Raw genomic sequence first — 25688 nt, forward strand, 5'->3', positions numbered from 1 at the left:
AACACTTAAACATGATAAATTTTTGTGTATATATATATATATATATATGTCATGTTCCCCCACACATTTACTTACTTGACGCATTCCATCATAATGTGTCCATCCAGTCCTGTCTACCAGACTCTGCAGCCCGTCCAGTACTGTGTAGTGTCAGTCTGACCAGCAGCGCCATCACATCATGTCCGCAACACAGCCAGGAACTCATGATCCATACGCGGGGTCTCTTAAAGTGTCCAGAGCAGCTAATGCCCCCAACCGACCCAGTAACAGCCCCGTGGGGAACATCGGATGACCGCCCTGCTAGCCCCGCCAGTGGAAGCTACATAGGCATTGATTAGGCACCAGTTTTCAGCTAGTGGAGCGATCGCACTCCCCATGGCTACACCCCTGGTTATGACGTACACCCATTTGATCACATAATAAAATGATTTTAACTAGGCATACTTAATATTGGAAAACTGAACAGTATTACATTTGAACACAATTTATGTTCATGCCTTATATGTATATTACACTGCTGTAGACTATACAGAATAATCTGTACAAAACACCTGTTGTGACACAGTCATGATTCACCATGGAAATGTCTTTCATGTGTAAGGAATTAGTATGTCCTTGTTGACTTTGCTGGGAGTAAGTAGCATATGGCCCATATAAATTTGTTTCCCATGCAGACCTTTATTTGTATGTTTACAAATTACCACGGAAAATCAATCCTTTGAAAGAGAACGAAGGATACTGCCCGTCATAGATCGTATAACACATCCCGGCTGTGTTGTCTGCTTATTGCTCTCTCTACCCTCCAGTCACAGCTATTGATTAGCAATGATTGGCTAGAATGTTCTCTCTTTATGTAACATCAATGTCATTATTGTTTACTGGATTTAATCCAGTGAATTCAACTCGGAAATATTCTTTGTGCTCCCAAATGAACTCGGAATGTTTTTCTTTTCCACCCAGGAATGACCTTTTCATATTATATAATAAACACAAATGAGATTTTTAAATCACAGAAGAATCTACTTAAATGCATGATGTTTATTGCACTATTCATACACACACACGGAGTCATGTACTAAGCCTTGGAAAAAAGAAAGTGGAGAGATAAAGTACCAACTAATCAGCTCCTGTCATTTTTCAAACAGCCTGTAACATGAGTTAGGAGCTGATTGGTTAGTACTTTATCGCTCTCCAAACTTATCTATCATCTTATTCTTCTGGATCTGTTTAGTTGCTACATGTTGATTAAAATATAACTAAAGATAAAATAGTGTGGTTATTTCAACTTTCCTTGCTGGACATCATCTCGGTTGATAGAAGAAATAATTTTGTCATCACTTTTTGAGAAAGCTCTTGCAAGGTGATGTACTGAATATATGTAAAGCTGGGTGCACACTTAGCTGACCAGGGGACCCAGTAGTGCGATCTAACGATATATCGCTTCGCCGTACACACTGCACGATTCGCTGTCTGACGGTGCGATATTTCATTACTAACGAAAACTATATCACATCATCCCCATCTGATGTGTAGCACATCAGATGGGACGATGCAACTTACCAATTCAGCAAACGATGAATTGGGTGGATTTGCCCGTTAACACTACTATACGATGGTCATTGTGAACAGAATCCCAAGTTCGGAAAAATCATATAGTGTGTACCCAGCTTAAGTATTTAAACCAAAAGCTTTGGTGTATGAATTGATTTTACTCCAGCGTTTATATTAATCATGAAATGTCTGTTCTATTAGCACGAAAACGCTTACCATAAACGGACATACTGCAGGTCTGCATTAGCCATTTAATAGACACTGACGCTGCTTGCTTGATTTCTCATGAAAGAGTTTCATTGAATAAAAAAAATATATATATCCGCAGTCAGAATGCAGCTACATAGGGATCGGCCTGCAATTCAGAATCAGGCATACCGCACACAGCCACCTCAAGAAACAAAATACCTTTTTGCCTACGTTATGCTAATGCTTCATGGGTGTCCATCGCGCCTCCTCACTATTTCCGCTCACAGTCGCCATCACTAGTATCGGACTTACACCTATCCTATGCTGGGTTCAAGAGAGCCGTCGGAAATAGGCGTTCCCTCGGCTTATGCACGACTCGGAATAGGATGCAACTCTGTCTACATGCCAATGATACTTTCATGATGTACAGACGAAACTGTTCTTTTGCACGTTTTCGGATTGTTGACACCGACAAACTACTATTTTGTGGCTGAATGAGAATTGTCCGGAGATGCACACAGATGCATACATTCGCTAAACGCGGCTGCATACAGAGCTGCATGCCAATCAGGCCTACTGCGCTTGTTTTACGGCGTAAAAGAAGACCAGCAACCAAGTTGATTTAAACCAGTATTTCCCAAAATATGCCCAGGGCCACTGAGAATTTGTGGTGGGTTTTCCTATGGCGCGCACACCAGGGGTGGGGAGGTCATCCCTCTCCCTCACCCTATACTTTTAAGATTTTGTTAATCGTGCATGAATGTATTAGTATACCTAGTTTGGTCAGTAATTATGCTACCTATTTCCAGACACAGAAACTTCAAAACACTGGTTTATACACAATAAGCAATCCTGCAAAAATTAGGTTAAGGAATTAAAAAAAACGCTTTTCAACCTTTGTGCTTAGGATGCTTGCTCTATGGTAATATACTGTATGTACTGTTTTTTTTTTTTTTTTATGCGCCTTGATCTGTTTCTGTGTTTAGGTATGTAACTATGATGTGCAATGTGTATTATTCTATAAGTTGTCTGAGATAATTGTATTTGTCCAATTTTTTTGACATGGGAAAATTAAAAGAATACTGCATAAAAATAAATATTATATATATCATATGTACACCTTGTTAAAATATACAAAGAAAAGGCAACGGGGAGGATAATGAACATTTTTATTGGATCAAGTGAAGTTTTGAAAATCATAAATTAAACATTTTAGTTTCAGGATTATAAATAAGGGAACTTCTCAAGCATGGAAATTAAATAACATTCCATTGGTAGTAACATTGGCAGACTGCTTGCTGTCCAAAATGTAGTGTACAGTATAACAACCAATTATAAATAACATTTTTTATGTAAAATACAGCTGTGCACATCTTTAGAAAAATACCAACATTTTCTGTTACAGCTTTGTTATTATAAAAGCCTATAAATCATACATATAAATTTAACCAACATGCTTATTTCATTTATAAACATTGTTAGAAGTGGTTTATCACCCATTATCTCTAAGGAAAAAAATATGGGAAACATTTATAAGAATCAATATTTCAGTAAGAAATGTGTAGACTTCCCATCAAAGAGGCATCTGGGCTATACAGGAGGCAAATATATATATATATATGTTTAAATAACAATTCAGTGTTTTTAATACTCTAACAAACTATATAGAACAATATTTTAATATACATTTTATTTCTATCAGTATTTATTACAGGCTGATCACACAACGGGTTGGCAAAAAAAAACAAAAAAACTAAACCCCCTCCCACCAAATGACATCTAATATGAAAAATAAACAATGCTACAGTATTATTGTTTCATTCACACCATGCGTAATATGATACTTCAAACGGATAGCTAATACCAGTAATACTCAGCATTGCATTAAGCCATGCAGACTACTTACAACGTGTTACAGATCAACCTAGTAAAACCTCTCTATAGAGAGAAGCTATATATTTTCTATCCAAGCCCTTTTCTGAAGAGTGGTTCAAGTTAAATTTTTTTTTGTCCCATTAACAAAGACAGAAAAAAAAACTAAGAAAAAAACAAAAACGTCCCACAAAAGTAAAAAATAAATAAAAATTAACCCCCGCAAATGTTAAAAATAATAATAATAAAAAAAAAAATAATCTATGCTAGTAAACAAACATGCTCTTAAATATAAAAATATTATATGTGCTGTGCTAACCAATTGCACATTAAACCAGCACTTGTAGCTTGGATTTAAAGATCCATTTAAGACACTAAGGAGGGCACACCTACAGCTCGGACGTTGATAGCGTTTATGACATGCTACCACTCACTATATAGAGTCAATGATTTTTTTGGGGGGACGACAACCTGGTTGATTTTAAAGGGACATTGCCATAATGGGTTTCCCATTATGCCTGTAAATAAAAGGGATCTGTCTGTTATCAATGTTCCAACAAAAACATTCCTCTCTGATATACTGGTTTGGAATTCCTGTGCGTGCAAATCCAATGACCAGCTTATTCTTGCTTTACATCTCTTGCTCCATTCAATCATGCAAAGTCTCATTACAGTAAATTAGTAAAACTAGCTATCAGTTATACACTTCTAGCTGTTATATTAGCTTTTTAAATGTACATTTAAAATGATCCAATATAGATGATCTGTTTCCCTTTAATTGTGCAATAAATGTAAAAATTTTACTTATTGTGCTAATTGTCTTCCAGTAGCAAGGACGACTGAAGAATCAAGAGACTAAACATTTTTAAAATGGGCATTATTTGGTTCCCATTTAGGACCTCTTTGTAGATATGCCCCTGTTAAATAGTGTTCACATTTTTTATTTAACGGCCCTTCTAGACATAACAAAAAAGTTCTAGGCAAACTATTAAAATTAAGATACATCTTGAAAATAAGATGGGGTACAGCCCAAATTAATTAACTACACTACATTATTACACTAAAACTATTGCACATACATGCACCTGTGTATACGTGTGTGTATATCAGTCTCCAAATAATGTATTCTGGTTGTTGAATTATGTATCCATATAGAATTATATGTATATATATTTTTACACTGCAGGGATGTACAAATAAGAATTGAATTTAGGTGCCAGCCTAGTTTCTTTAAATTACTAGTATGGATGCAAATTAAACTATTTACAATCGATCTTTATGAAATAATTTTTATAATATATATATATCAGCATAACTTTAGGTGCTAGCTGTGGCTCCTGTGGTTTGTCAAGCCCTTAATCACGTACACTTTTGTACATATGCTGAGAAATTATAGTATTACTACATAGCTCAGGGGGGGGCAGACAAGCTTTAAAAAAAATAAATAAAAAAAATCAGTGACCAAATGGTTTTCTTCTATGCCGTCAACGGTGTACAGAAGAAATTTAAATGAAGCCGAAAGACATTAACATGCACCAGTTACCTCTAACGCAGCAGAGGCGGCCAATTTCTGGGCTGAACCAATATAGGACGTCAGAAATAATAGGCATGAGGTCATATTGTGCCTCATGCCTCAGGCCCCTACTGGACAAGCAGCATACGAATGCATACTTGTTCACGCTCCGAGGAACGGATGCGTAAAGGATGGGTGCAATTGTATAAATAGAGCATAAAAGATAACAGCAACAGTTTGTTATTTGCAAATTCCGTGTGTCAAACTGAAGACTTTGTCCCTGTTTCCCCTGTCACGGGGGTGAGTGATTATGGCTATCCATAAGGTTTATATGAACAGAGAAACTAGCCTACATGCACAAGCAAATGAAAACCTATCTTCCAGAATGCTGCAGGAGATGTTAAAAGCAGCAGGTAATGGAATAAGACTGGTGAGTGATGCTGCTAACTATTTCTTCTGAGATAGGAGCAAAGCTTTGGAACAGCATCCACAGCAAATCCTCTGAGCACATTCCTCTGGCAGTGTATCCCTATCTCCACTCTATAAACGTCAGGTGGCAAAATAGTAAGGCAGCTGTTTGCTTCCGTCAACGGAAAGTGCTGGTCTGTACATTTCCAGTTCAATCACACTCTGCTGGGACAGACAGAGCGGCCACTTTCACTGACTAGGCGGTTTCAACACATTCTGTTTTGCCTTTCCATCATGGCCGACGACTTCCCCCTTTTCTGTGGAACTCAAGCAGTAAATCACTACCAAAAGGCCCGAGGCCCAGAGGCTTACATACATATACAATATTTTTTTTTTTTTTAAGTTTCAACGATCTTGCTTCTCAAACTTAAGTCCAAGCCTTCTTTTTCCCGCATCCATATTCGATAAGTGCCATAAAAACGGCTTATGACACAAGTGACGGGAATTGTGTGCCGACATCTCCGGTTGTCCAGACGATACTACAAAGACAGAGATAGGATAGAAATAACCCCAAACTAAAAATAAGGAAGGGAAAAAAAAAACAGAAGGCAGCATGTAATTCACCACACTATTACTTTGTCTAGCACGGAAAACCTCTATACACTGAGGAACAAAAATAAATAAAGACCATGTTAACGTAAAAACACACATTTATTTTGTTAAAACAGCTAAAAAGTATATGGTTTGGCCGGTATTTTGTATTACTAAAACATAAATCACAGTACTGTACTGGATAGCAATATACACACACATAAAATACCTTGTGTAATGCAATAGAACAGTAAAAAAATACCGTAACTGGCAATATTGTGGTTTAAAATGTAGAACTCAAGTGACGTTTTAAAATGCCACAGGTTCTCAAACTCGGTCCTCAGGACACTAAATAGTGCACGTTTTCCAAGTCTTCTCACAGAATCACAAGTGAAATATATATCTGTGGATCTTTTAAAATGTGTCAGAGAGTAATGACTACACCTGTACACCTGTGAGATGACCTGGAAAATGTCAACTGTGTGGGATCCTGAGGACCACTGCATTAGGGAATAAAGGGAGAAAAAAGGGGATCATCAGTGATAGAAGCTGTGCCTGGCAGCCAGACAATGAACATGGGAGCTGCTGACTATTGGGCAGTGAGCAGGTGCACAACACACAAATATATGACGAGCTGCATTCAAACAAGGTCAAGGAAAGGAAAGCTAAGGATGTGGCAGGAGGGAGTGACCTAACTGTATTGGAGGCTATACTGTCATGTGTTCTGCCACATACATGCTAATACACACTGAAGTAACTTTTAAAATAAAGATTTCCATAAATGATTATGTCCAACTAATGAAACCTGGAATTTACTAGGAGGAAAACTGGAGGGCACAGGTCCAGCCTTGAACACATTGGGGTAGATAAAGGAGTTGGACTCAATCGCACTTGCATTACGTGCACGCTAATAAATGCGCACTTTCACTTGTATGCAGACATCTAATGTGATCTTGCTGCCCCTATCTGTACTCTGTTTCATTTCATATCCTCCATCATCACCAGGGCTCATTAGCACCATCAATATCCTTAATGGTTTTGAAAACAGGTTAGTTTACGCCTACGCATTGCACAGCCTGCAATCCTGAGTACACGGCCTCACTACACTGTGCCTAAGTGCTAACATCCCATTACCACCCCTTCAGCCGCAAGTGGACATGTGACTAAGCTGCACACAATGGCCCACAGATGTGTATGCATGGCTCTGTGTGGTGTGAAAGATGCAAGATTCATCTACAAAACAGACTTGCATTAATTTCTGAACTGGCCCCTTTAAATTTTTCTTTGACTTTAGAAGAGCAGCATTTTCCAAATGGTATTACATTAACTACCTTGTATCAGACCAGCCTGGGATAGCACATGGTCTGCCCACCACTACTATGCAGCACATACAGTATAGAGGGTACTTAAGTGTATTAAACAGAAAGAAGGACAGATGCAGTCCAGCTTGTCCCACATATTGTTTGTTATGGACTTGTTTTCCTTAACCACCATGTAGTATGCAATATCCAGATGATAATAACTAGGACAGAGAGATTCCTTTGTCCATATATGGGTACATAGACTTCGTGTTTAAAAAGCTGAAATGTGGTAAATGCAGAAGTGTAAAACAAGAGAGACGATGCTTACCTTTACCAGCAGCCTTCCAATCAGGTGAGGAAATGAACAAATAGAATGGCCAACCCAACATTTAGAAGCATGACCAGCGCAATCATGATTGAATTGGGTCTCTGCAAGTAATAAAACAGAAGCATTATTTGTAGGATAACTCCATTCAATGCAACCAAATAAATAATAAAGTAGCTATACCACTAACAAATTTCACAGAATGTTCTTTATTTCGAGTAAAACAGCTGAAAGAGTAAGTTGACATTTTAAACACATTGAAAACCTCAATATATAAGCCATGACTGGTGAGAATTCAGAGCAGTGATTTCTGGGATCTATAAAGTGAAGATTCATCATGCCCCAGTGCTGCTATTAAGGTGATGGTGATTGGTACTCTTATTACCACTGTCCTTATTAGAACAGGCTTCCCCTTATGTGCTTATAGGAAGAAATAATCTCTGCAGTTTTCACAGGAGGAAGAGCTTCTCACTATAAATTGATAAAATATGAGATATGGTAAGAACTTACGTTATCTCTATTTCTACGAAGTCCATAGGGTTCCACAGGATACCTTGGGGTATAGGCAATGGCGGCAGACATCGGGCACCTCAGAGTTAATTTTTCAGCCTCCCAGGGTGCACTGGGGTCCCTCTCCTATACCCCGCCCCCGAGCCAAGGCAAATCAGTTACGTAACAAGCCATAGGCCGGAGGAGGAGAAGAAAGAGAGAAGAAAGTCTGGAACAAACAAGAATCACATTCTCACCAGAAGGAGACGGAAAAACTTGTGACCAGAACAAAGCCCATCTGCAGTACAGGTGCGAGATAACAAGGTTAAATTCTTACCATATCTCATATTTTCTACTTCAGGGTCCATAGGGTATCCACAGGATACCTTGGGGATGTCCCAAAGCAGTATCCTTTAAGGGTGGGGAAGCTCCTGTGCTGAAAGGAGAATCCGCCGCCCGAAGGAAGCATCCTGAGAGGCGAAGGTATCAAATGCATAATATCTCCCAAAGGTATGGACAGAAGACCACGTGGCTGCCTTGCAGAGCTGAACAGCAGAGACACCATGACGAGCTGCCCACGAAGGACCCACTAGAGCAGGGGTCTTCAAACTTGGCCCTCCAGATGCTGTGGAACTACACATCCCAGCATGCACTGCACATAGTTTTAGCATGCTGTTATATCAAAAAGGTGGCAGTGCATGCTGGGATGTGTAGTTCCACAGCAGCTGGAGGGCCAAGTTTGAAGACCCCTGCACTAAGAGAGTAGAATGAGCTTTAACAGAAGATGGTACAGGAAAGCACTCATGAATGTAAGCCTCAGAAATCGCCATGCGAATCCACCCTGCCAAAGTCTACTTAGTGGCAGGCCAACCCTTCTTACGGAAACCATAGAGGACAAACAAAGAGTCCGACTTCCGAAAACAATTTGTACGGTCAACATAAATCCTTAGAGCATGTACCACATCCAAGGAGCCCTCACCAGCTGAGAGGTCTGGGGAATTAAAGGCCGGCACTATGATTTCCTCATTAATGTGGAAACTAGATACCACCTTAGGTAGAAAACCAGGGCGAGTGCGAAGCACCGCCCTATTTCTAAGAAAAATGAGAAAGGGAGGGCAACATGAGAGAGTCCCCAAATATGACACCCTTCTAAGCAATGTCTTAGCTGTAAGCTATTTTAAATCCACTGAGCCCAGTGGTTCAACTGGCGGTCCTTGGAGAGCCCCCAGGACCACAGCCAAATCCCAAGGAACCACTGGTGGAACAAAGGGAGGCTGAATACGAAGTACTCCTTGCATAAAGGTGCGGACATCAGGAAGAGTAGCAATCCTATGCTGAAACCACAATGACAGGGCGTAAACGTGCACCTTCAGGGAAGCAAGGCGAAGAACGTGATTTAAACACACCTGTAGGAAAGCCAACACCCTGGATATCCCAAACACCTGAGGATCATAGCCTCTAGGGCGACACCATTGAAAGAAAGTATGCCACACTCGGTGGCAAATTCTTGCAGAAGCAGGCTTCCGAGCTCTGAGCATGGTGTTAACTACAGAGTTAGCAAAACCCCTGGACCTGAAAAGGGCTGTCTCAACAGCCATGTAGTCAAAGACAGATGACCCAGGTCTGGGTAATGGCAAGGACCTTGAGACAGTGACGTCTGGGCCACGCTGGAGTCATCAATAGGAGCCTGCCTCCTTCTTGCTTGAACTTCCGAAGTACACGAGGAAGAAGGGAGAACAAACGGAGGGAAGAGGTACTCAAATTGGAAGGTCCACCTGACCGACAGAGCGTCTACCAGAAGAGCCTCCTCGTCTCTTGTTTTTGACCTGTACACAGTCAGGGGACCATAAAGTTTATCTCTGGAAGGCCCCACTTGTTCACTAGGAATTAAAACACCTCCTGGTGAAGAGACCATTCCCCTGGATGCACGTCCTGACAGCTGAGGAAGTCTGCTTCCCAGTTGAGGACTCCTGATATGAACACTGCCGCGACGGCTGGGAGATTGTCTTCCGCCTAAGCCAGAATGCAGGACCCCTGTGTCAGGGCCGCCTGACTTCTGGTTCCTCCTTGGCGGTGTATGTAAGCCACTGTGGTGGGTTAGTCTGACTGGACTTGCACTGGATTTCTGTGAAGAATCAGTCTAGCTTGCTGAAGAGCTCTGAATACCGCTCGAAGTACCAATATGTTGACTGGAAGAGCAGATTCTGCTGTCGGCCACCTTCCCTAAAGAAGTGTGGACCTATCACAGCCCCCCAACCTCGGAGACTGGTGTCCGTTGTCAGGAGGACCCAGTCAGAGATCCAAAAGGGGCGTCTCTTGTTGAGGTGGGACGTCTGTAGCCACCTGGCCAGAGACAGCCGTGCACCATTGTCCGTGTCTTTATCCAATGGGGGAACCCCCATTCCATCTGGAGAAGATCAACTTCTGCAGAGGTCTGGAGTGAAAACTGGGCATATTCTACCAAGGTGAAATTCAACACCATGGATCCCAGTAACCTCATTGCCGAATGAAGGGACACTCGGCGACTCTGAAGACGAATATGAATCTTTGCCTGTAACGCAGTGATCTTTTGCTCTGTCACAAAGATCCTTCGTTGTCTGTGAGGAACCATTTCCAGTTTATCAGCCAGCCGAAGCTGGCTGATAAACACAGATATTGTCCGTTGCAGATGGCCTTAAAGTACCCCCATAGACCCTGCTAATAGCAGAAGGTCGTCCAGATAGGGTAACAGGCGTACTCCCTGCATCCGCAGGTGGGCTGCCATAACCTTGGTAAACACCCGAGGTGCAGTGGAAAGACCAAAGGCCAGTACCTGAAACTGAAAATGTTGATTGACCACTGCGAACCTGAGGAACTGCCGGTGAGCTAAAGTAACTGGGACATGCAGGTAGGCATTCTCAATGTCCAAGGATACCATAAAATCCCCAGGCTCCATAGACAATATGATGGAACACAGGGTCTCCATCCTGTACCAAGGGACCCTCAAAGACTTTTTGAAGGACTTGAGGTTGAGAATAGGCCGTTAGGACCCATTGGGTGTCAGAACCAGAAAGGGGTTGGATGTAAAACCCTGTTCTTCTCAGAGGCAATGAAACAGGCACTATAACCCCCACTTGGAGCATAGAGTGCCCTACTTTCTGGAATTCTAGGGCCTTGTCTTGAACGGCCTGTGGTGAAAGACCGGCTGGGAGACCTTCTGCGTAAGGAGAGAGCGTACCCGTGAGAGACCACTTCTCCTACTCAAGTGTCTGTAGTAGTCTGATACCAGCACTGGGCAAACTCAAGAAGTCGGCCTCCCACCCTGGGGTCCCCCAGGGGGAGGCCCGTCACGTCAGGACTGTTCTCTGGACTTACCCTGGTCCCAACAGGGCCAAATGGACAAAGTCCCAAACCCTGAAGGAACTTGGGCCGATGGCAGACATGCAAATTTAGCTGCTGCCAAAAAGCTCACAATCTTTTCCCAGTTCAGGGCAAAAGAGGACCTCACCATTAAAGGGTAAGCATTCCAACCCTTTCTTGGAGTCTGCATCAGCTCTCCATGAGCGCCACCACAGGGAGCGGCACGCAGCCACTGCTGCCGAGGAAATTCTAGAAGTGAGGAGACCTATAACCAAGACTGCCTCATTAACATATATCCAAGGCATCTGCCCCCTGTTCCTTTCTCTGGCTACCCAGCTTAGTCATAGCTGGTCTGGAAGTCCCCCCCTGTAAGGGAGTATATGGACTTCCAACAAAGTACCACTTTGCGATACGTAGCATTCGAGAGAACATAGGCAAGGTTGCAGTACTCACTAGGCATGTAACGAACTACAAGAAATGGATAACTTGCAGCTAACATTCCTGTGATATCACCGATGAAGGGAATACCGCAGAATACCCTGTACACATAAAAGTTCCGCACTGGAAAACTACTCGCTTTGGCGAATCTCAGACTGCCTACCCAGCTTTGCATACACGCGAAACTACATCGCCGAAGCTAAGAGTAGTCGAAAGGGCGCAATATGCGGATTCCGCCTAAAGCGTGCCCCATGTTGGCTTAAGGGAAATCCCTGCAACATGGACTGGAGGTAGTAGTCAGTCTCTGTACAAAGATAGAGAGAGAGACGGTGAACACTGTGTGAACTACCAGGGAGGGAGAAGTAGCTGTTTCTTCTCACATACCTGCCCCATAAGCAGCAGAATGAATTCTGAAGTGTTTCGGGCAATATTATATGCTCATATTCAGTCAAATGCTTCAGAGCTCATTGGACGGCGGCGCTTCACATTGCAGATGGACAATGACCCGAAGCATACTGCAAAAGCAACCAAAGAGTTTTTTAAGACTAAAATGTGGAATGTTATACAATGGCCAAGTCAATCCCCTGACCTGAATCCGATTGAGCATGCATTTCACTTGATGAAGACAAAACTGAAGGGAAAATGCCCCAAGAACAAGCAGGAACTGAAGACATTTGCAGTAGAGGCCTGGCAGAGCATCACCAGGGATGAAACCCAGCGTCTGGTGATGTCTATGCGTTCCAGACTTCAGGCTGTAATTGCCTGCAAAGGATTTGCAACAAAGTATTAAAAAGTGAAAGTTAGATTTAGGATTGTTTAGTTTGTCCCATTACTTTTGGCTCCTTAAAAAGAGGGAGGCACATATAGAAACAGTTATAATTCCTACACCGTTCACCTGATTTGGATGTAATTACCCTCAAATTAAATCTGAAAGTCTGCAGTTAAAGCACATCTTGTTTGTTTCATTTCAAAGCCATTGTGGTGGTGAATAGAGGCCAAATATGAAAATTCTGTCAATGTCCCAATATTTATGCACCTGGCTGTACATACATATATACACATTATAGTAGGAAAAGCAAAATACTAGTCTTGTCTGATGCTTGTCAAGCCGCAGGAACTTACTGCATAAATATGGCACAGTACAATAACAATTCTCACAAATACATAGTTTATACAAATGTGAGAAACCCTCAGTCACCTTCCGCTAACAGTACTGAGCATGTGGTACGTTTTAGCTGAGGAGAATAATCACGTTCACTTTCAGACATGATCAGTGTAAACGATGTGTATGTGATGCACCACACAGAAAAACACTTTTCACTTTAACTGTGAGGCAAGAAGCACCCTGCAGCACCACACCACAAGGGAGAGAAAGACAGGGATAGTAAAATGGCTGACAGTCAGAAGTGAAGTACAGTCAGACAGCGCTAGCATATAGTCACATACAATGCAGAAACAAATCACCTGCACTACAAGCACTATGATCAACTACGCAGACACAGAGCCTGGTAGGAAACAGTGCTGCATACACTGACCTCAGTGGAGGAGAGGTATGCAGGGGATCCGGATCGCGATGCCCCCTGTATCAGAATCCAGCAGCGTTCGCCACTTTTATAAAATGGCCACCGAGGAGCTGATAGAAGACAGGCCCGGGGGAGAAACACTGCCACAGCCTGCAAGACCGCTGTGGAAAGGCACTGTGCAGCGGGGGAGGCGCCGCCTGTGAGACAGGGAAAGTACACACCCCTGGTATGCTATTAACCCCTGGGACGCTGGAGCATTTTTCATACTGCTGCAGCCCGTTGTCCCTTGTGGTCTAGTGGAAGGGGAGGATCAGTACCTTGCTCCACGCGCAGCCTGTCCCCAGAGCGCCCCCTGCCTAAGGACAAATAAGACTGTGAATCGGCGGTAACCCACCGCAGGTTTCCGCCGTTTACCTGAATCCCCGTGAATTCGGCCACAATCTGGAATACTGCGGTCCCCGCTAGCTGAAACTCTGGTACCCGCCAGCATCCCCGGGATCAGTACCGGCGTTCTGGCCCGGCGGGGTAAAGGAGCGGCAGCATGGACCTCTAATTAGCTTGTCCATGCTGCCCGCTCATATCAGCGCAGCAAAAGCTGCTGGAAGAAAACTTCAGGGGCTGTCCAACAGCCCCCCTCTGAAGAGGTGATCCGACTCCGAGCCGGGCACCTACGAAACTGATCTGCCTTGGCTCGGGGGCGGGGTATAGGAGAGGGACCCCAGTGCATCCTGGGAGGCTGAAAAATTAACTCTGAGGTGCCCGATGTCTGCCACCATTGCCTATACCCCAAGGTATCCTGTGGAACCCTATGGACCCGGAAGTAGAAATATACACCTAAATCTTACCTCCCAACAATTATACGTGTTTAATAGGGATAAAATTAGCCAACGTCCCAAACCTGCAAATCTCTTACTTGTGTCGAAATTTCGTGTAAGCCTCACTCTATTCTATGCTCCAAATCATGACTGTCCTGCTATAATAGGGACAGCTGGGAGCTAATTATTAGCTGCTTCATTGTATAATTATATAGGTGGCAGCCATTTTGTGGGATGAACCTATATTCAGACTATCAATTTATCAGTGACGTATACCATAGTGATGTTACAAGCTCCATGTTAAATAACAGGCTACATGTTGGTTAATAAAGAGGAAAAAAATCAGTTATTTTTATAAAATAATGCTCTACAACTGTCTCCCCTCTCCTACAAGCCCTCCACTGGCTCCCCTTCCCTTTCAGAACTCAATTCAAGGTTCTCACACTCACTTTTAAAGCCCTCTCCCAATCTTCTCCCATTTACATCTCTGATCTCATCTCCCTTCACTCTCCTTTCCGCCTTCTTCACTCAACTAATACACGCCACCTTTCATGCCAACTGATTATCTCCTCCCACTCCCGCCTCCAAGATTTTGCCCGTGCTGCTCCTCACCTTTGGAACTCTCTCCCTCAGACTCTCCACCTCTCTACAATCATTCAAACTGGCTCTCAAGACCCACTACTTCATTAAAGCCTTCCAGCTCTCATCATAACTTGCTGCTACATACTCCTTCCTCCCAGTCTGCCCAATCTGTGTCATACCTGTTTGTCTGCCCCTCCCTTTTAGAATGTAAGCTCTTACGAGCAGGGCCCTCTACCCTCTTGTGCTTCTCCCTATTTTACTTTCATCTACTAGTGCAGCTAACACTTGGTTGCTTATGCTCTGCTGCTTATGTGGGTGTTATAGTTGCTAATGTAGCAATGTACATTATCCATGACCTTGTCCAGCATTGTACTGTACTGTAAGTTACTGGTCACCTATTTGTTATGTACTTTGTAAGGCGCTGCGGAACACTTGTGGCGCCATATAAATAAATGATAATAATAATAATAATAAAATGTCTGCCTTCTCTGTATGTATACTTTTTATGAATTGTCTTTTATCATCATCAATTATGTATACAGCTTCAGCATACTCTACAGCACTTTATAATTGTAGAAAATAGTAACGAAATAAAGTAATAATAAAAGGATGCATTTTAACACAGAGACCTACCAGTAATTTATACCAATATAAATGAAAACAAAACTTGAGCTTTTGCAGCGTTTTCAGGAAAATGACACTTTTAATGATTTTGCTCATAACATCTGTACTGTAGTGATCTGATGTTGCCTATATGAGGGTAAGCAGGCTCAGGCTGACTTTTCTATCATTTATGGTCTGTGAATCACTACTGCGCTCGGTTGAGTACTTCAGACATGGAATCTGGTTAGATTCCTTCCTCATTTCTGAAGTGCTTTCTATCTTTGGATGCTGGTCTAAGACTGTATAACCCTGCATGTCAGCCTGCTATTCGTACAGATTGCACTATCCTGTGTCTGCTTATAATATTACTTTACTATACACTGTTCAGCGTCATAAGCTACACATTCTAAAGAACCCTTCTGCATCGCATCAGAAGACAACTAAAATAAACTCAACACCTATTTGGCATAAAGGCCCTGCTGGAAAAACACAGGTTACAAAAGAGAAAACCACGTGTATAAGGAGGGCACAGGTACACTCATTAATGACATTAGTGTGTTCCTACTTACTGAGCTAATTTCAGTTACAACAGGTGAAAGTGAATCATTATTGGTTTGCTTCTTTGGAGACACATGATTGGGCTTCTTAACGTTTGGCTCTGCTTTACTTTCTTTGGCTTCTGGATTTATCAGGGGCTTCTTGGGACTCTGTTTAAGTGGCGCTGGTACATTTGCTATTGTTATTTGCTTTATTGGGTAGGAGTCATCTTTTACACCTGAAGGCAATAATGGGTTAACTTTCACAGAGTAGTTATGGAAGTCGGAGTGCAGTTCTCCATTTCCGGTGCTGCTTGAATTGTGAGCAAGTGAAGCTTTTGGCGATGGCTTGGCAATGGTCTCCTCTTTCACAGGAGCCTTCGGAGGGGATGATTTATTGGAAGAAGCGGGCAGATTCTCAATGGATAGACTTTTGTTGTCAAGAATGGGAGGAGACATGGGAACAGCGTTAGAACTGTTCCTCTTTGAATCCTGTGAAGGAGACTGTGAAGATTGCCTTCGTTTTCTTTCTGGTGTTCTCGGCGGAGTAGTTCCTTTCCTATAAAAATGTGGCGACTCTTTCGGAGAAGGCGGATTTTTAGGTGGCAACTTTTCCTCAATATTCTCTTTAACCTCCATAACTTCTTGAAATTTTTGCCTGATGTAATCTGGCCCTGAAATGATATAAGAAATAAAAATTGAAAAATTTTGCATAGTGTGAAAGCATCGAGGTAAAGTCATTCCATAATGGGCAGGTTGCCATGTTTCCGGATTCCACATTTACATAAAGACTACATATAAATCAATTTAATAATTTGATCTAGAAATAGTTACTGTTACAATGGTTTACATTTTGTATATTATTGTAAATTATGTTTTCTACAGATGCCATGCCTTGTGCCACGTATTGTTAAGCTTTATACCAATTCCTTTGTGGAAAAAGTCCTAATTTAGTATGCCTGGCACACTGTTAGCGACTTTGTATGTGACTAAGTTGCAAATAAGTTGCTAAAATGAATAAAAAGTACAAATCCCTATCCATGACGGAGCGCCTAAGTCACGTCAAACGCCTTGCGCAATATGACGAGAAAAGTTGCAGGTGAATGAGGACAGATCTGTACTTATTTTCTGGCAGTCAACTTTTAGTGCAGCAGATAAACTTACAAACCGCCAATATTCACAGCGGAGAAACGCGTAAGGGTTTCCCTTACATACCTACCAGCTGGTTTCTTCCACACTTTGCCAACAACGTATGTTCCAACTATCTCCGGGGATACACGTGTGAGACCCGTCACATCAGCCTAACTGAGGTCAATGCAGCTTTGCGAGTGACAACTGGCAATGTTTGACAACCGTCTGTTTTCTACTGACAACCGTCTGTTTTCTACTGACAGAGCAGGACTTTTTGTGCAACAGCCGGCCGGCGGTAAGACACATTATTACAACTGATTTATGGGAACCAGTCTTTAATACACGTGTATGGAGGGTACTTTATCTTACTGTGACTAAGGTTCATACCAATGAAGATATGCTGAAGAACCTCAGAATCACTTGCTGCAGATGACTGACATTAATTGGTGCTTTGTTATTAAGTACCAACTTCAAAACAAACGTATTTATACCTTAAAGGGTGAGATTTAAATTATAGTGACTCTGATGTCTGAAACACATTACCTACCCGGATAATCAAAACCATATGGTGGAATTGTTTTTTCTTGGGGCAATTTTTGAGATACACCTACTGCAGAGGTGTACCCAATTTGCTTAGTTAGACGATTCTCATTATTAATCACTAGCTTTGTGTATGTTTGTGTGTGTGTTATTTTTATGTTATTTTTATCTAATTATGTATTAAATTAATTTTTATTACAATTTAGCGCTCTTTGTTTGGCTGGTCAGAGTTGTCAAATACACTACTGATGTATCAGTTTTATTAATTTGATACTGACTATAGATCCAGATTTTTATTGTTTTAGTATATTTAGGTGTGTAGTACAGAATACCACATTAGGAGCTGCTTTCTTCTTTTTTAGACATCATCAAGTATATAGTCATTTTTTATGTGCGCCTAAATATTATATGTACACACATATATTCATTTTGCCTTGATAGGATAACTATTCAGCACATTTAAAAATAAATGACAAATTGGGAAAAAAATGTGGAAAAGGATGGAAACCTAGAACAATTTGGGAGGTGAATAAAAGGGTAATTACTAAACGTAATTTCCACTTTTAACACAGTAACGGAGACTATTGTTAATCTGATATTTTAAGAACTCTTAGGTGTTTTGTGTGGGGATGACTAACTACAAACTTAAATTTCAGCCGTCTACACAATCCTCAGTGAGTGTAGGCGACTATAACTATTTCTGCCATTCTCCATAAGACTCTGAGGCATCTCATGACCAATATTCACAAGAATGCAGGCTACTTTACTTACAAGTAAATCAGTGTCATCACTCAGACACTTCACAATCAGAATTTACGAGGCACTGTTTCTAGGCGAATATAAAAACTGCATTCTCATGAACAGCTCAGCTCTCAAAATGGCTGCCATCACTGTATGTAGGTTACAGATTGGCAAAGTATGAGTACAAATCATTAGATCATCGGCAGGATGCTGAATTCTGACCTTTGGCACAAAACATGGAGAAATGTCCGCCATTAAAGTTGCTGCACATAATTTCACCTTCAAATATCATGGAGATCGCATACCTAATAGAAAAGGCCTTGAGGGAAATGTAATAGCCTGTGACTTGCAGGCATCTGCAAGATCCTGGTTAGTCTGGCCGATTTATTAAAAGGACAATCATTAAAAGGCTAACCAAGTTGATTTTGCCTTTTAAATGACTGCCCTTTAAACTACCAAACACACTTGTTGGAATCTCATCCATTTCTGCATTTAGTAGGCTAAAGGGGCACATCCACTAGACGATCTACTCCCTGTCCAATCTCTAAGCGATTTTCCCTTGATTTTTTCCCTTCAAATTTTATCTTTCAGTCTGAACAATTTGCAAACGATTCGCAAACGATCTTCAATAGATCAAGTGAAATTGACCTGCATGTTCGGTCAACTGACGAGACGATCAAACGACCAGCGGGAGCGCGCATCGTTGATCGTTACTGACCAACACTGCACGATTTATAAACGATTTTTAAACGATTGAACGATAATGACATTGTTATCGTTCAATCGCCTGCTAAAATTGTGTAGTGGATGCCCCCCTTAATACATTTCCATGTCTGCATAGCCGGATATCATGCTACAATTAAAATGTACAATAGTCTTCTGTTACATTACAGTACATTATAATATTACCACAATCTCCCTGAAAATATTCAGAAGTAGACAATTATGGTATTAACACATGGGTTATCAGTTAGCTATTGGGGGTCTTATTCAGAGTTGAACGCAAACGAAATGGCAAAATGTGTCTGATAAAAAGTTCTGCGACCGATTCACTTGGTCGCAAAAGCAATTTTGCAACAGCGCTCCCTTCCCCTTGCATGTACAGGATCAGAGCTGTGGCTTCATTCAGCCTTCCCCCTTCCCTAGACTGAGCCGTGGCTTCATTCAGCCTTCCCCTTCCCTAGACTGAGCCGTGGCTTCATTCAGCCTTCCCCTTCCCTAGACTGAGCCGTGGCTTCATTCAGCCTTCCCCTTCCCTAGACTGAGCCGTGGCTTCATTCAGCCTTCCCCTTCCCTAGACTGAGCCGTGGCTTCATTCAGCCTTCCCCTTCCCTAGACTGAGCCGTGGCTTCATTCAGCCTTCCCCTTCCCTAGACTGGGCCGTGGCTTCATTCAGCCTTCCCCTTCCCTAGACTGAGCCGTGGCTTCATTCAGCCTTCCCCTTCCCTAGACTGGGCCGTGGCTTCATTCAGCCTTCCCCTTCCCTAAACTAAGCCGTGGCTTCATTCAGCCTTCCCCTTCCCTAGACTGGGCCGTGGCTTCATTCAGCCTTCCCCTTCCCTAGAAGAGTATGCAGCATATTTTAGTTGAGTAAAATTAGTGTTCATTGCATTGTATTTTGACTTTTAAAATACAGGTTTTAGCGTCTTTGCATAAATGAGTGTTTAAGACATTTTCGTCCAATCAGTTTAAATCATACTTGCCTACTTTTGAAAAAGCATTTCAGGGAGATTGTGAAAGCAACACTGTACATCTGCACTACTATAACTGAGAGGCGTGTGAAAAAATTGATTTACATCCAAATGTAAATGAGCCCCAAAGCAGTTCGTTATATCTATTGATAAAAACACAACTGATAATGTTCAGAAAATGCATGTAGCCATAGGGATCATTGTGCCTTATAACCAATGCAGGAAATTTTTTCAAATCATCCCATTTGAATGTATGTATGTGTATATATATATATATAATATATATATATATCTCTATCCTCTATCTATCTATCTATATATATATATACATACACACACATACACACACATATACACACACACGCATACACTCGAGTCACATTATTAGGACTGTATGCTGGCTTGGTGGGTATATAAGGAGTGCGGTAGGGCGTCTGCACACATCACTCGTTGCCGTCATGGGTAAAAGGGGCAATTTATCAGAGTTGCAAAAAGGGATGATCATTAGCATTCGGGCCAAGGGTAGCAGTAATTCTGAAAAAGCGCACTTTGTGAACTGTTTGTGTGCCGCTGTGGTGAAGGTGTATCATTATCGGACAAATGGCACCATTGACCGACGTGGAAACTGCAGAGAACGTCGGCTACGAAGGTGCGCGAGGGCCGACCGACACACTATAGTCTAGCAGGTGTCAAAATTAACCTGGGGGGCACCAGACGTGTCTAAAACGACAGTTCAGCGAACCCTGCTACGTATGGGGCTCCGAAGCAAACGGATGGTCACTGCACCCATGCTAAAGAAGGTGCATTGGCGGAAAAGGCTTAAATTTTCACGCCTGTATTAGAATTGGACCTCCGCTGATTGGCGAAAGGTTGCCTTCTCCGTTGAGTCACGTTATCTGCTTCATCGAACGGATGGACGTTGGCATGTCAGGCGAGAAACATCGGAGAACAAACACCCTGCAACCATTGCTGGAGGTGGCAGCGTTATGGTCTGGGGAATGTTTTCATGGCATTTTCTGGGCCCACTCATCCATGTGGAAGGCACCCTCAACCGATTTGGATATGAATCCATCCTTGCAGAGCTCAAACACCCATATAATGCTGATTGTTTTCCTTGAGGCAGATTGGATCTTCCAGCAAGACAATGCGACATCACATGGCTAGAAATGTCCGCCAGTGGTTGGACGAGCACAACCAAGACTTTCAAGTACTTCCCAGTTCCCCTAATTCCCTGGACTTAAACCCAATGAAGCATTTGTGGGACCACCTCGATCGTTGTGTTCACTTTATGGATACTCCACCATGCACCCTCCAGCAGCTGTTGGATACACTGCAGTCAGCATGGCTCCAGATACCTGTGCCAACCTACCAGCAGCTTACTGAGTAACTCCCAGTCTGTCTAGCTGCTGTCCGTGCTGTACACGGCGGTTACTCTGGCTATTAAACAGCTTCTTAATGGGGCTAAGGTGCAATCAGGGAAATTGCTGCTATTTGAAGAAGTCTCCCTGATAATCCGGAAGAGTTGGCAAATATGGTTTAAATTTGCGACTATATGCCCACACCATGCCCTAACCCATCTACATGTCCATTTAAGCTCACGTCTCTGTGGACGAACAATAGCAAATTATTTTTATGGCCAAAAACGAGACACATTGCGAAAATATGAGATATGGTAAGAACTTACCCTTGTTATCTCTATTTCTACGAAGTCCATAGGGTTCCACAGGATACCTTGGGGTATAGGTGTGACGTCAGTCGCAGGGCACCAAAGAGTTAAGCTTTCAGCCTCCCAGGATGCACTAGGTCCCCCTCCTATACCCCGCCCCCAGGCCAAGGCACCTCAGTTAGTTACCAAGCCATAGGCCGGAGGAGGAGAAGGAAGAGAGAGAACAAAGATCTGGACACATACAAGAATCACATTCTCACCAGAGGGAGACGGAAAACCGGTGACCAGAGCAAAGCCCATCTGCAGCACAGGTGCGACAGGGCGGGAGTCCTGTGGAACCCTATGGACTTCGTAGAAATAGAGATAACAAGGGTAAGTTCTTACCATATCTCATATTTTCTACTTCAGGGTCCATAGGGTATCCACAGGATACCTTGGGGATGTCCCAAAGCAGTATCCTTTAAGGGTGGGGACGCTCCTGTGCAGAAAGGAGAATCCGCCGCCCGAAGGAAGCATCCTGAGAGGCGAAGGTGTCAAACCTGTAATACCTCACGAAGGTATGGACAGAAGACCACGTAGCAGCCTTGCAGATCTGAACTGCCGAGGCACCACGTCAAGCTGCCCACGAAGGACCCACAGACCTAGTGGAATGAGCCTTCAGAGAAGGAGGGACCGGTAGGCCTTCATGAAGATAAGCTTCAGAAATAGCCATACGGATCCAGGCTGCCAAAGTTTGCTTTGAAGCAGGCCAACCCTTTTTACAGAAGCCATAGAGGACAACAAAGCGTCCGACTTCCTAAACAAAGAAGTGCGGTCCACATAAGTCCTTAAGGCCCGCACAACATCCAAAGAGGCCTCACCCACGGAAAGACCCGGTGAGTTAAAGGCCGGAACAACTATTTCCTCGTTAACCTGAAACTGGGAAACAACTTTGGGGAGAAACTCGGGCCGAGTGCGGAGCACTGCCCTGTTCCCATGAAAAAAACCAAGAAAGGGGGTCTACAAGAAAGAGCCCCTAACTCAGAAACACGTCTGGCTGAAGCAACGGCCAGAAGGAAAACAGTCTTAGCTGTTAGCCATTTAATATCCACTGAGCCCAGTGGTTCAAACGGCGGTCCTTGGAGAGTCCTCAGGACCACAGCCAAATCCCAAGGCGCCACAGGTGGAACAAAGGGCGGCTGAATACGGAGAACACCTTGCATAAAGGTGCGCACATCCGGGATTGTAGCAATCCTACGGTGAAACCAGACAGATAGGGCCGAAACCTGTACCTTCAAAGAAGCAAGGCGAAGCCCATGATCTAGTCCCGCTTGCAGGAAGGCGAGAATCCGAGACAGACGAAACTCCCGCGGTGCATAACCTCTCGGTCGACACCACTGGAAGAACGTATGCCACACGCGATGGTATATCCTCGCGGAAGACGGTTTCCGAGCTCGTAACATGGTACACAGCATAGAGCTGGCAAACCCCCAGGACCTCAGCATGGCCGTCTCAACAGCCACGCCGCCAAAGACAGCCGAGTCAGGTCCGGGTGAAGACAAGGACCCTGAGACAGAAGGTCCGGTCGTAGCGGCAACCGCAGAGGACTGTCCACGGACAGACCCTGAAGGTCTGAGAACCAGTGCCGTCTGGGCCACGCGGGAGCTATCAACAGGAGCGTCCCTCCTTCCTGTTTGAATTTCCGGATTACCCGTGGAAGAAGGGAGACCGGAGGGAACAGGTATGCGAACCTGAACGTCCACCGGACGGACAGAGCATCCACCAGAGACGCCCCTTCGTCTCTTGTGCGAGACCCGTACACCGGCAACTTGTTGTTGTGCCGGGACGCCATGAGGTCGATTTCTGGAAGACCCCACCTGTCCACCAGTAGTTGAAAAACGTCCGGGTGCAGGGACCATTCCCCTGGATGAACGTCCTGGCGACTTAGAAAGTCCGCCTCCCAATTTAGCACTCCCGGGATGAAGACCGCTGATATGGCCGGAAGATTGCGCTCCGCCCAAACCAGGATCCGAGAGACCTCTACGAGAGCCGCCCGACTGCGAGTTCCTCCTTGCCTGTTTATGTAGGCCACGGTGGTAGCATTGTCCGACTGGACCTGCACCGGGTGACCCTGGAGAAACCGCTGTGCCTGCAGGAGAGCATTGAAGACCGCACGGAGTTCCAAGATATTTATTGGAAGCTCCGCTTCTGTCGGTGTCCACCTGCCCTGGAACAAGTGTGGACCCGAAACTGCTCCCCAGCCTCGAAGACTGGCGTCCGTTGTCAACAGGACCCAATTTGGAACCCAGAACGGACGTCCCTTGTTGAGGTGGGTCATCTTTAACCACCACGCAAGGGACAGGCGAACCTCCGGGGTGAGCACAATCGTCTGGAACTTCAGAGACTGAGGCAGCCCGTTCCACTTGGACAGGATCAGGTGCTGCAGAGGTCTAGAGTGAAACTGGGCGTATTCCACCATGTCGAACACCGACACCATGGAGCCCAGTAACCTCATTGCCGAGTGTAAGGACACCCGGCGGCTGTGCAGACAACTGCGCACCCTTGACTGTAAAGCAGAGATCTTGTCCTCCGTCACGAAGATCCTTTGCTGTCCCGAGTCCAATAAGGCTCCAAGATGCAGAATCCTCCGAGACGGGATTAGAGTGGACTTCTGCCAGTTAATTAGCCAGCCGTGCCGTTGCAGCAGTGCAATGGTCAGGTCCAAGTGGTGTAACAGGAGCTCTGGAGATCCTGCCACCAATAACAGGTCGTCCAAGTACGGCAACATGCGGACTCCTTGCAGCCGCAGAGAAGCCGCCATGACCGCCATAGCGTCCTGTATGTCCAATGACACCATGTAGTCCCCAGGTTCCAGCGCCAGAATGATGGACCGTAGGGTCTCCATCCGAAACTTCGGGACCCGCAAAGACTTGTTGAGTGCTTTGAGGTTGAGAATCGGACGATATGACCCATTGGGTTTCTGTACCAAAAATAGATTTGAATAGAAACCCTGGCCCCTCTGGGAGAATGGAACAGGCACTATAACTCCAGCCTGGAGCATAGTGTGCAATACCTTCCGCAGCTCCGTAGCCTTGTTCCGGTCTGATGGTAGACCCGTGGTGAAGAATCGAGCCGGGGGTCTGTGCCGGAAGGAGAGGGCGTACCCGTGAGAGACCACCTCCAGAACCCAAGTGTCTGTCGTAGTGAACGACCAACACCGGGAGAACTGCAGCAGGCGGCCTCCCACCCTGGGATCCCCCAAGGGGAGACCCGGACCGTCAGGCCGCAGGCTTGTCATCTGGCTTGGGGGCCGGACGTCTGGTACTCCATGCCTGTTTCCGGGGCTTGCCCGATTTCTTAGGGCCAGCCTGTCGAGGAAACGACTGTGGTTTGGGCCTGCCCTGGGCCCTAGATGACCGAAAGGACGATGGTCCAGAACCAGAAGGAGCAGCGGCCGACGGGAGACAAGCAGATTTGGCTGCCGCCAGCGTGGCCACAATCTTATCCAGATCCGGACCGAAGAGAACTTCTCCGGTAAACGGCAACGCTTCCAGACCTTTCTTGGATCTGCGTCCGCCTTCCAGGATCGCAGCCACAAGGTGCGACGAGCAGCTACCGCTGCTGAAGAAATTCTAGACACCAGAGTACTAATGTCTAGAGCCGCCTCGTTGATGTAGGTGGCCGAATCACGGAGATTGCCAATCAACTCCGCTTGTTCGGCCGGACAGTCGGATTCAAAAGAAGCCTCTAATGAATCCGCCCAGCGCTCCATCGCTCTGGCAACCCAGCAAATGGCCATAGCCGGCCGTGCTGCCCCCCCTGCAAGGGAATAAGCGGACTTCAGGCAGATGTCTACCTTGCGGTC

General features: G+C 44.2%; 1 protein-coding gene across 1 annotated transcript in view; it reads right to left on the reverse strand.

Moving 5' to 3' along the window:
* Positions 1–2900: 2900 nt before the first annotated feature.
* Positions 2901–25688, reverse strand: part of JPH1 (junctophilin 1) — a 168687-nt gene continuing 145899 nt past the window's right edge. The window contains exons 4-6 of the mRNA XM_088471427.1: positions 16109–16749; positions 7754–7854; positions 2901–6072 (exon numbers count right to left, since the gene is read on the reverse strand). Coding sequence (XP_088327553.1) covers positions 7774–7854; positions 16109–16749 — 722 coding nt within the window. The 3' untranslated portion in view covers positions 2901–6072; positions 7754–7773. The remainder of the gene's footprint in view (positions 6073–7753; positions 7855–16108; positions 16750–25688) is intronic.

The sequence above is a fragment of the Taudactylus pleione genome, unplaced genomic scaffold (genome assembly GCF_031769625.1).
Source record: "Taudactylus pleione unplaced genomic scaffold, aTauple2 ptg000114l, whole genome shotgun sequence".
Classification (NCBI taxonomy): domain Eukaryota; kingdom Metazoa; phylum Chordata; class Amphibia; order Anura; family Myobatrachidae; genus Taudactylus; species Taudactylus pleione.